The sequence below is a fragment of the Rousettus aegyptiacus genome, unplaced genomic scaffold, assembly GCF_014176215.1.
Source record: "Rousettus aegyptiacus isolate mRouAeg1 unplaced genomic scaffold, mRouAeg1.p scaffold_m13_p_1, whole genome shotgun sequence".
Taxonomy (NCBI): domain Eukaryota; kingdom Metazoa; phylum Chordata; class Mammalia; order Chiroptera; family Pteropodidae; genus Rousettus; species Rousettus aegyptiacus.
In genome coordinates this window covers 27,351,547-27,364,320 of record NW_023416284.1, presented here as the reverse complement: position 1 = coordinate 27,364,320, position 12,774 = coordinate 27,351,547, and the positions used below count along the sequence as shown (strand labels likewise).

The 12,774-nt window shown below is 40.6% G+C and overlaps 1 protein-coding gene across 2 annotated transcripts in view; it reads right to left on the bottom strand.

The window, feature by feature from the left end:
• Positions 1-4,801: 4,801 nt before the first annotated feature.
• The window catches only part of RIMKLA (ribosomal modification protein rimK like family member A), a 30,832-nt gene continuing 22,859 nt past the window's right edge, over positions 4,802-12,774 (bottom strand). For both annotated transcript variants that reach the window (XM_016139991.2, XM_016139992.2), the window contains one exon: positions 4,802-12,545. In XM_016139991.2, the coding sequence (XP_015995477.1) occupies positions 12,055-12,545 (491 nt within the window). In that variant the 3' untranslated portion in view covers positions 4,802-12,054. The remainder of the gene's footprint in view (positions 12,546-12,774) is intronic.

The following is a 12,774-nucleotide window of genomic DNA, read 5'->3' as shown; positions in this document are numbered from 1 at the left end:
TCTTAATTTTGTATGACTCATGAGTTATTCAGAGGTATAATTCTTAATTTCTAAAAAAAGATGACTCTAATTACTACTTTGTTGTTTATTTCTAACTTAAGTATATTGAGGTCATAAAATATGTGCAATTTAGACTCTTAGAAATTGGTTGGGATTTGCTTTATGGCCCAGGATGTGGTCAATATTTAGAAATGTTCTGCACAGGTTAGAAAAGAATGGAGTTATTGGGCACAATGTTCTGTATATATCCATAAAGTCCAACTTGTTCAGATTTCCAAATCTTGCATATCCTTGCTACATTTTTGGTTTATATCTGAAAGAGACGTATAAAATCCATCCAATATGTAGTTCTGTTAATTTTTGCTTTATATATTTTGAGGCTGTGTTATTAGGCAAGTACAAATTCAAATATTATATTTTCCCAGTGAATTAAATCTTTTTATTTTGTATTATGAAGTGATTCTAAAGAGAGAATCACTTTATCTCTAGTAATGCTTTTGACCATTTGGTCTCATAGTAACATAGTTAAACCTCTTTCCTTTAGGGCTGGATTACTTGTTATTAGCGAAACACCTCTGCTTCAGCATTTACCTCTGCTTTAAAGGGGAAGCTGGGAACTACAGTTCCCAGTATCTCTTTCCTTTCATGATTCTCAATTAAATTCAGCCAGTGACGGGCAACTGCACAAGATTTGTAAGCCGGATGAGAAGGAGCAGCCATTAATCTTTCTGAGAATCACCTACTGTTACTTTCCTGAAAGCAGATTTCCTGTGAAAGCAGCCTGCTGACTTTTTGCTCCCTGATCTTTATCACCCAGTCATTTCAAAAATTGTTTAAGCTTCTAATTCCCTGTATTAAATAAATCTCTTTACTCAAAATGCCTGCAGAGGCTTCTGTTTTCTCAACTAAGCCCTGACTAAACACTTGATGTCTCTTCTTGCAACCTTTTACTTTCGAACAATCTGTATCCTTATATTTTGGATGTATCTTTTATAAAAATAATATAATCAGATATTTTTATCTCTATAATTTTTAAAGAATCATTTAGTCCATTTATATTTTATTTATATGCTATATTTGAGGGGTGAAATTTATGATCTCATTTTGTGCCTTCTATGTGTTCTGCATATTTTATTTCTCTCTTTCTTTCTTTTGGATTGATTATATATTTTTTCTCATTTCATTTTCTCCTCACTTCTGCTAGGTCATGTACTGTTTCTATTCTTTCAACGATTACCCCAGAAATTCAAATATCCATTTCTAACTTCTCGAAGTCTGGTTATTTAGGACATTTACCTGCATCTTGGACATACAAGGTCTTTAAAATCTCTTAATCCATTTACTTCCCCTTAACTTATATATTATTACTGTTATTTATTTTAAATATAACTTAAACCCACAAGTCATAATTATTATTATTTTATAAAGTCATCATATTCTTTCTTGCTTTTCACACCTTCTATCTGGGCTTATATTACTGATAAATCATTTAGTGTTTTCTACAGTGAGGGTTTGTTTATGGTAAATTCTCAGATTTTCTTTTTTTTGTTAATCTAAAAATGTTTCATGTTGACCTCATTTTTTTGACTCTTCAATGAAAATGTATTTCGTTTTCACACATGATATAGTGATGCAGGACATAATCTCAATTCCGAAGATCTCTGAAATGTAGTTTACTTGATTGAAAATATATACACAGGTTGAAGAGAACCAGGAGCTCTATGGAGATACTGGTACTCACATCTTTCCTAAGCATCTTAATCAGAATTTGTCAGTGTGGAGCTGAGGGATCATCCCCGAAAGGCCCGGCTAAATGTTTTCTACTAGCAAGTACATATGCACTGTTATAAATTATATCATGTTGTCTATGAACTTTTATTTAACAAAAATTCACTTTGAGTTGTTGTTCTGCATTCCCACTATATAACATTTTATCATGACACAGCTACAGACCTGTGTTGTGCCATAGGTCCTCAGGTGACCAAGATTAGAACCAAATTACTCTATCTCCAGTGGGTCCCACTATAGATACATATCATGCAGGTGAGGCGTTCCTATATTCATGTTGGCCCTATGAAATATGCCATCTCTCAAGAACAACAGGTCACACAAAATGAATATTTGGCAAAGTAAGTGCTTCAAGAAAGATAATGAAGCATTTTTTAAATGACAGGCTATGTTAACATTTTGTTTGATAGAAAAAGTATGTCTTCGCTAATGTTCATCAAGATCGATGACAATGTGATGGAGATAAATATTTTATCTATGTGCATTCACACTGCTTCAGTAGTTAATACTTAAACAGAGCAGTCGTTAAAAGCAATAAGCAAGGGTTACTATTGAGACCAGGATATAAAACCAAGATTATATATTATAAGTATTGTCCCTTGCTTGCAAACCTTTGTAAGATCATAGATTTCTCAGAACGTGTTAATGAACAAAATTTTTTTTCAATGGAAAAAGATCATCAAAAGTTTGAAAGTCAAGTTTCACCACAACAAATAAAATTGGACATGAGGAATGAGGAAGATAGCAGACAAAAATTACTACTGGATTTTTTTTTTTCTTTTCTGGTTCGAGCAAGCGGTTGGCATTATGCACTCAGGTGAGGAGACCCTGGAAGAGGAGCGAGTTTGTGGAGGAGAGATAAGAACATGGATTCAGATTGGGGCATGGGAAGTTTGAGCTATTTATGAGACATTTGAGAAGAGATGAAAAGGTAGGCAACTGGATGTGCAATCTGACATTAAGAAAAGAAGCCTGGGTTCGAGAGATAAATTCGAGAGTATCACGTAGATGGTAATTAATACTATGGAAATGAAGATACTTCCCTAAGAAAAAAAGGAGAGCTGAAGGAAATGCCCTGAATGGTTAGTGGAGAAGAGATGAACCCAGCAGACATAATTTCAGGTTTATTCAGACTTGTCATACAAAGAATTCCCACATATCTTTCACCCAAATTCTCCAAATGTTAACATTTTACCACAATTGCTTGATCATTTTCTCTCTGTGGATACCCATTATTTTGAACCATTTGAAAATAAGTTTCAGACATTTGGTTCCTCTATCCCTCAATATTTAATATGTATTTTCTAAAAACTAGGACATTCTCTTACATATATTCTCATCAGTACAATCAAAACTTGAAAAAAAAATTTAAAACCCTGAAAATTAACATTGATATGATACTATTGAACTATATTCAGATTTTACCAGTTGTCTTAATAATGTTCTTTATAGCAAAAGAAAATCCCTGAGGAAGCAGGGCATTTAGTTGCCACATCCCTTTAGTCAGGGGAGTGCCTTTAGGTGTGACACAATGTGTTATTCAAACGTTCTCTGACTTATATCAGGAGAAATTCAGCCACAGCTGTCCAACAATGAAGACAAGGCCCTTTGAGAGCTATGACTCACTGAAGCGACAGTAGGTCAAGGCCGGTGGAAGAGCGATAATCTCAGAAGAAGCCTCTTCCCTGACTTAGGAAATTCCTGCAGTAAAAGATGCAGCTGCAAGAAAAGCAGTGAAGTGGGGACCAGAGTGACAGCCAGGTGGGTGCCAGCAGCACGGAAGCTGTGAAAGTCTCAAAGGAAGACCATGGGACATTGGAAAATAGAAGGGGAAGTTTCATAGGCTTATTCCTTGAGGAGAGGAGATTCCAAGACCCGACAAGTTGGGAAGGTGTTGGTAGCCAGCCTAAAGATCTTTGCTGGTGCCTCTTCAGCACAGTTTCTGCCAGAGCCACAGTCAGGATGGTGGGAAGCGATCACCAGGTCCATCTTGCCCCTGCTACATCACTGGTCTATGATGCAGCTAAATGCCATTCTTTTGGAGACAACTAGGGGAATTTGAATATGGACTGCTGATGGTATCCAGGAATTATTGTTCATTTTGTTATATGCGGTAAAAGCATGAAGAAATAGCCTCTTTCTAAAAAGAGATGCATGATGAAGTATGCAGGGAGAAAAGACACGGTGTATGGGATTTGTTTTAAAATACTTGAGGAAGAGAAATGGATAAATGATGTAAAAATGAAAATTTTGATAATTTCAAAATCTGGGGAGTTTACTGTTCTACATTTTGTAGTTTGAAGATTTTTGTAAAAATAAAAATGAAATATAAATCACAATCCCGTTTTTTTACGAGTGGTAGAACATAGCAGCGTAACCTCAAATCATCCCTGGCTGCAACAAACGCACACTATCTCCATGACTCCCTTACTTTGGCTCCCTACCCTGAGCAGAACAGCCTGAGTTCAAGGGTCTCAGGCCTGGTGCTGCCCATAGGTTGTTCCTAAAGGTCTTATCACTGTTTCTCCCAAGAAGTCTTTTGAAATGTCATGCAGACACAAGTCCTCATCGCTTAGCCCAACCTGTCAGAGTTCTTTGGGTGGGTACACAGATTCTTTCAGTTCCCCGGGGCGTTTACTGCACCACACAGCCATTTTTAATGGCTTTCAGCTCTCGCTTGCTATTTGAATCTTAATTCACATGTCAGTCCAGGAGAGCATGCCGAGCCAGCCCACGACAAGCTCATACCATCTGCATTAGTATTTTCCTCCATCATCTTGACAGTTGAGAGTTGGCAATATTACAATTCAGACAGCACTCTGTGTTTGAAAGGAAAATTATGGTTTTTCAGAATGCAGCTGGTATGCAAGTGAATAGGATGAAGTTTCTATGAAGCTTTTTCTTTATTTTATGATATGAAAATAATAAAATGTAGATTCAGCATGTGATTCTTACTTTAAAAGAACAACCAAAGGCACAGAGTTTTGGGGACAAAGGCAAACAAAGCATTCTGTTCCACAGTAATAATTTTAATAAAAAGCAAAAACAGCAAAACAATCATTTATGATTTCTTCTCTGTTTGAGAAGTTAACATTGTTATTGCTGTCAAAACCACTTGGAAATGAGCTCTTTTGGTGCCTAGTTAAGATATATTTTTTACAGCACATTTTCAGTTTGCCAATTAGGCAGGAAAAACAATTCACTTTCCTGGAGGCAAGTTAGTTGAGGTACAGCCCACAGGTGAGACAGAACCTCACAAATCACTCATAAGTTTAGGAGCAAACTAAACAGATTTCTCACATGTGAAAAACAGAGGCAAGACAAAACAAGCTGAGAAGCAGTGTTTTCAAGTGCTTTTTCTTTTGTTTCAAGTCAGTTCTGCACATTATACCAGGGCACTTGCTTCAGAGAATATACCACACATGCTACCTCCCTGGAACTAAGCTGTTTCAATGCTTATGTGTATCAAGTTCTTTCATTTGCCCAGTGGCAGTGGTGTGCTAATTAATGTTTAACAACGAGCTATGGGTGGGGGGGGGGGAGGGACTTGGTATGAAGTGTTTGCTCATCTCTGTGGGGTAAGTACTCCCACCATGGCTGATTTCAAGCTTCCAATGCGATGTTACTGAATGGCGGAGTTGGGAAGAGATGAACGCCATTATATAGTATTTCCATCATACAAATACAATAGATGTCAATAACCTCAAGAGCATAGAAAGCAAAATGTAGTAAAATAATTAGGAAGTGATCAATTCTGAGTATTTATTTACTTATGTTTTTAATATACTATATTTAATCATGTTTAATAATTTAATTTTTAATGACTGTATTTAAAAACCAGCTCACAAAATTCCTGAAAATCGAACTCTTGGGCCAGTACAACCTGGCTCTAGCACACCACTGGCACTCTAGGGACCTCCAGGTGGGACTAAACAAATCAGCCATGTGCCTGGTCCTGCCTTCACGAAGATGTTTATTAGTTCTGCAGAGTGGTTAGGAGCCCCAGCTCTCCTCTTATAGGAGACCAGTGTTCCTTTAAATAGGAGATTCTGGGAGTCCCACTTAGGAGGCCTAAGACAGCAGAATTTAGCTGTTCTATTGACTAGTTCCTTCTGATCTCAGGGCTGTCATCCCTGCCAAGTCCAGATGGTGCTGTTGGACTATCAGAGTTTCCTGCACAGCCCCCTGGGCCTACTGCACTCCCTTCACCCTCTGTTTGACAGATTCAATTCAAGTCCCTGGCACCTCCTCCTTCCATTTGATGCAAAGCCAGCAAACCTAATACAGGAAGAGCCAAAGAAACCAGGTGCTAAATCACCCAAGGTCAGGCTGCTCATCAGCTTTCCAGCCTCCCAATTGTCGGAGGCAGCCTTTCTTCCAGGATTTTCCTAAGCCAAATACAACCCCTATATCTTACATTATAGCATCATAGACTCTCAAGGATAGATGGGACTTTCCAATCATTAAACCTAAACCACAGCATGCTTGAGCAGCCGCCAACCCTCCCCACCCTCTCCAACATCTCTTTTTCCCAGCTGTAAAGCTGATGTCTGCAGGCTTTTATCCCTTGGCACTGAGCCATGATCCACGGGAAGGAGCTGTTTGATAGCTGACAGTGGAGGAAGCAAGAGGAAAGGAACCTGCTGAAAAGCTAGGCGTGTGGTTAAGTCTTCACATTCAAGATTGTGTTCATCACATTTATAGGTGATGAAACAAAGGTCTATAAAGATTAAGTGACTTTCCCTAGGTTACTATAGCTATAATTTAACGTGTCAGTATTTGAACCGGGGCTGTCAAACTCGAACTGGCACCATTTACATTAGCCCATCTTGCCTTCCATAACGTGTGACGGCCCTGACAGCTAGTGGTAAATATGGCTTTTGTGATGCCTGGCTAGTGTAGTGGGAATGAAAAATGTATCACCTTAAGAGATGGCATTCAAATTCCTCTTGAGGAGGAATCCATCTTTGTTCAAGATGGTAGAAGGTGAAATCTTGAAGATGGGGAAGAATCGAATTAAGAAAAGGAATGGCTATATTGCCATTCATGAGAACATACATGAGTTTGGTTTGTCTCAGGAAGGGAGACGGGTACCACATGGAGTAGAAGGTGAGTGAATTCCTCTGTAGTATATCAGGACATTTTATGAATGGGCTGCCGTGTCTTCATGGCTACAATGTTTTCCATTTCCTCCCACATCACTGAAGCACACAGGCATGTGTGCACGCATGCATATACACGCACTGACTCATTTGAATTTTGGTGTGTGTAGAAATGGAGGAGGGAACTGAGCTTCATGTCTCAGCTGATATAGTACAGAGATGAGACATCACTGTTGCTTAAAATGAGGTAGCAGAAATCTGGAGTCAGCAGTGACTGCCAAGATATAAGTCCCTTAGAAATCACAGAGATCCAAAGGCCTGGTTTATCAGACTTGTCTGGATCTCAAGGTACAGGAGGTCCCAAGCTGAAATATGGGTTACAATAAGGAAGACTCTGCACCTAGTGGCTGCAAGGGGGATTCACTATGGAACTAGAGTGAGAGGAAACTTAACTTTGTGGCTGATTGCAACTAGAACATATGTGTCAGTCAGGATTCTCCCTCAGGTATGCCTCATGGGAGAAATTTGGGACCTTCAAGCCTTTGGTCCGCTGCAGAGGCCCACAGAGGTCTCCACAAACCTAACACATTTTACAGTGAGGGAATATGAGCCAAATTGGGGGCAAGGAAGACTTCAATCAGCTTCACAGGGGCCGTCTCTCTCGTGTCACATCACCGATGACTTGAGCTGGGGCTAAATGGTCTTGGCTATTCTAAAGAAGGCTACGAGCCACTTTGCACTATGGAAATTTCCTACAGTCTTTGGGACTCTTATCTAAACACCATCCCAGAGCTAAATCCTTCACAGCTGGCATAACAACACTATGTTGATCCAGTCCAGAAGCTCAGAAATGGAATGAGCAGAGGGTCCAGGATGGCAGCAAGTGCTAGACATTGTGGAATAGAGCCACCTCTGGAAGTATGCAACACCGAATGGGGAGTCAGATGGCCTGGGTCTCAGCCTTGCAGCTGACTAGCTAAGTGACCTTGGCTTTTGGGATTCAGATTTCCCAGCTATAAAATGGGGGACTACACTTGTCTCCAAAGTGCTGCTATTCCTGTGGCCTCAAGTCTGGATGGATAGGTGACTTTTTGTGTTGTTTTAGAGCCCAGTGAGCAGGAAACGGCAGAATAAGACTACCAAATAGGGTCTGGATGCCAGCATCTGGCCCAGGATAGTGCTTCATGGTGGCATGGGAACCACACCTGGAGAAGGAAATCGAAAGGCTTGAAGGAACTCTTCTATACTCTGCCGTGCGAGTTTTAGAAGGGAGGGCTGCAGAGTCCAACCATAGACCTGCAATGGAAGCATAACAGTTCTAAGAAAGGATTAAAACAGTACATTCCTGAGGTGAATGGGCTTCTAGATAGAGAGATTTTAAAGCCACGATCTCATCTTGAGTCTCAGAGGCAGTCAAAAGCAGCACCAGGCTTTTTTATTAGCTATAGCAGAAGATCTAAGAATACTAACTTCAGGGACAGTGACAAAGATGGCTGTTGTCAGGGCTCTTCCCAAAATATCTGCGTAGACTGACAGCAAATAGAAGCCTCACCTCCAGGTGCAAAGGAAAGTATTTGGTTGAAGTGCCCTATTTTACTGACTTTGAAATCACTCTCTGAAATGACTCCTTAAACTCATCTCAGAGAGCTGTGGCTCTAGGCTTGCCCACATGCTTTCTGGTACATTAACTTCTGGGAGGGCCAGCTATTACTTGGGTGATCCTGGAATCTCCAGCTAGCTGCTTCAATCTCCCCAATTTACATTCAGAGTTTACTCAAGACCAGCATTCATCAGAATTTAAAGAAAGGATGGGGCATATCTCTCTCCTATTTCAACAGAGATGTATGGGAAGCCATGCATCACATTATCTTTACACAGAATAGTTTCAACAGACTCCTACCTCTAATCAATACAGATTCATGATTCTTTCATTAAAACCCACAGAAGAGCTCTTTCTTCCTCCTTCCCACTAGAATTCCAAATGATCCCAGTCATCTCTTTCACTGAAAGAGATAATGTCACAAAACTATCCCAGACCTTTCTCCTTCCCTTCCCTCTTTGCCCCATCCCCAAATGTCATGGAATCCCCTCTTAGCTGAGAGCAATGAGCCTGCAATTGTGACACTAATAGCTTATCATCCACTTATATTGTTGATCAGATCCTAAAGACCTACAGCTCCAAATACACATTCTGCCAATCATTCTGGCCATACCTCATCAGCAATCAGACAGATAGCAGGAAGACATTTTTCCCAAGTGCAGAATTAAATATATTCTGAGTGACTGAGTTATTGGCATTCAAGTTTTGACCAGTTTCAAGATGCTACTACTAGATAATGGGAAGACCGTATACAGACACTATAATTTATGTTACATAAGGAAGACCATTAGTTGGTATAGGAGAGTCAAAGGTTTCAGGTTATATACGATACATCTAGAAGGCTGCTTAAATACACTGAGAGCCTTACTCCTTTTAGGTCGCAAAGCCTGTAAGAAGCTGCATTCCTTTTTAGGGCCCCCACCACTGTTTAGTGTGCTAATGCCAAGAATTCATGGCCTCTTTCTTTAACTCCCTCAGAGGAGGGGTGATGAGTAACTGTTATAAAACCAGATGCGGGAGGCATTCTTCCACTACCTCCCACATAATGAAGTCTCATTAATGAACTTACTTTAACCTCAAAGAACCCACAAGAGGTAAACAGAATAGGCATGTATTCTATCTGAAGAATGGAAAAATGGAGGCACAGAGCCCATCTGATTATATAAGTTTGGTCACCTGTTTAAAGAGAGCCAGGACCTGGATCTGGCTCTCCGACCCATGTTCTTTCCAGCAGGCCTTGTGGGCAGCTATGACAAGTGTGGCCAAGCCACCTGACTGAAGTTCACTCTCTAGCTGCTCTGCTCAGGGTCGGGCTTACGAGCATGCTTTTAGATAAAGTGGGAAGACCGAGCTTACACTAAACAGTGAGAATGAGTGAATGCAGCTTCCAGGTCATCACTTGGTTCTGATGTTTACATGGACAGCATCTGGACAGTTTCAGAAAAAAACAGACCTAGAACTACATTCTTCTAAACCTACCCTGAGTGGTAAACATAAGGTACATGTCTTAACCTATATAAAGGTGAAGTATTATTTTCAACTGTACAAGACACATTACTAGTTACAGTTTAGGGGCATGCACCCTACGTTGCACTGCATTGAAACTACAACTGTGTAGTGTGACATCTCCATTACATGGCATTGAACATTATTATCCAATTGTATAAGAGTTACTTGGTGAGATCTGATTAAAGCCACAATATTTTAAAAGCCAATTTCTATTTAAATATGTTGTGAAAAAAACTGAAGTTTGACCTTATACATAATTTACATTTACAGTAGAATAAGTACAGTAATTTAAACACCCAAGTGGGTATTGTTGCCTTTAAAGTAGTCATGTAGGGAAGATGTATGTTTAGTTTAGTGAAGCTGACCTTACTCAGAACACTCTAGAACCCTCCTTGGAAATTGTCTATTTGTGAACTTCCTCAATGTTGCTAAGTCTTTGTAGTTTAAGAGAGATTTATTTTTTGAGAAATGATTTTTTAAAACAGCCAAATTGCATTAGATGATAAGTGCAATAAATAAAATGGGTGATGGAGCTTGAGACTATCTCTGGGAAGGGGTGGTGTAAAAAACGAGACCCGACTATAAGGTTCTGAGCCCTCTTTCCTTGCATGGCTTCAAAGATAACTCCAAGGAGGATTTCTTTGTGTTCTTGGCACATGCAACATCACAGCTCAAGAGTGTGGTCTCCTAAGGAAATAACCCTGATTGTGGTAACTCTTGAGTGCATATGTTTTCACATATTTGGTTAAAAAAGGTAGACTTGCTCATTTTCAGTTGTACTTCGTCTAAGCAGAAGTGGAACACTTCCTTTCCATGATTTCTCCCAAGGGAAGGATCATTATCAACTGCTTGAAGAGTTAAAATGAAAAGCACTTGGTGTCATGTCTACGTTATCCATCTCCCCCCAAAATGTGCAATGAAAAATTCCTGATACCTGAGTCTCCCCAGTTTTGAAAAGTGGGTAAGGACAGGTCTCTGGAACCTGGATAAGACTAGAATGTCAAGGGAATTGGAGTGTTTCCAATGGCTCTACCTACCAAACAGGCCCATAACACCAACTTTTACAAGAAGACTGCCTACAGCTAAGCAGTACACGAAGTTTCAGTAAAGAAGAGAGCAGAAACGATTATCTTCCAGTAACTTTCCATGATAAAAACCCACTGGCTTCTGGCTGACAAGTGAACAGAGTCCATTGAAAACAAAGTCCATGGTGTTCGATTCTAGTGCACGCTTAAAAAATAAAGTGTGTGGCCACTAGCTCATTGAAGTGCATTTCCAGCTGAGGCCAAAGGCAGCAAAGGTGCAAGAGGCTGCTGGGGCTGGCGTTAGTAGAAGCAGGTCTGTAAATTTGGAGTGGCAAAGCAATTTGTAGAAAGCCCCAGTTACAGAGCCAGACGTTTGCCAACCAGTGAAGTTAAAGAATGTCCACTTTCACTTTCTACAAAGTGATTCATTGAAAATGCTAATGAGGAAGCTCCTTAGAACACCATATCCTGAGTGTCAGAGAAATATGGTCAAGATGGTGATTGATGGGGAGCAGAGACTGATCCTCGAATCGTGTTCAAACTGTGTATTCTCCAAGCATCACACATACACACTTAATGAAGAGCACATAACTGCAGTGACATTCCACCTCCTTTGCACACACCTCCATCCGGTGGTTGCTTTTGAGCACAGTATTTCCAGCAGCCTTTCCGAGTTAATGGGCTCTACTGCTAAAAGCCAGAAGCAGCAGCACAGAGTCAGCGCCTTAAAATCAGCCGTGATATCCAAGTGCTCGCAGCCAACATTGCTCTCAAATCAATGTTGTTCTTGGTGAGTGTTTTTAGTTTAGTCTTTGTAAAAACCACAAAGCTAGGCCATTTGCTTAAATCATCATTAGAAAGAATGCTGAGTGCCCAGATGGGATTTCTAGTTTCTGTGCAAATGAAATCACATTAGTCCAGATTTTACTCACTCAAAACTACGAGGGAAGCAGTAGGATTTGGTTTAAATGCTGCCAAAAAAAAAAAAAAAACAGAAAACAAAATAATAATAATAAAAAAAAGCAAGAATTCACTTAAGTTTTAATTCGGAAGCAATCCTGCTGTTGATGTTGTAGCTGGGTTCGGGCAGCGTTGGCGGCGGGGGCCCTGTGGTGCTTGCAGAGGAATCCCGGACCTCGCCCAGTTCAGGCTCACTCTCGCTGGAGGTAGACCCACTGTTGATGGTGTAGATGTTCTCTGCAACAACCTGAGCTGAAGCACAGCCATCTGGCTCTTTCTTCTCCCTGGGACTAGACAGTCCTGGGAGGACAGCCACCTTCCCAGTCTGCCTACTTGGCAGCAAGGACATGGCATAGTCTGCAATGATCCCACCCACGTCTAAGTTGCACGCCTGGTCAAAGGCGAGGAAACCGACGTTGGCGTTTGCCTCACACACCACAAAGGAGCCATCGTCCATGATGAGGAGATCAATGCCGCAGAAGTCCATGCCCAGTATGTTGGATACCTGAATAGCCAACTGCTTGCCTTGTTCTGTCAGTGGGCACATGACGCCCACGCCACCTGTGGGGAAAGCACAGTGATGTAACAGTGACATCAGACACTAACAAGTCAGACCCTTCAAGGAGGAGAAGAGCGAATGCTGAGGAAGGACAGAAGGAGGGCGTTTTCTTATTCACGAAAGGTCTGGATGGAAATCAGGACACCTTTTGGGAAAACAATATGGTCATTTCTTATCTGGTCTTAAAAATGCCTATATCTTCTGACTTAGTCATTCCACCACTAAGGAAAT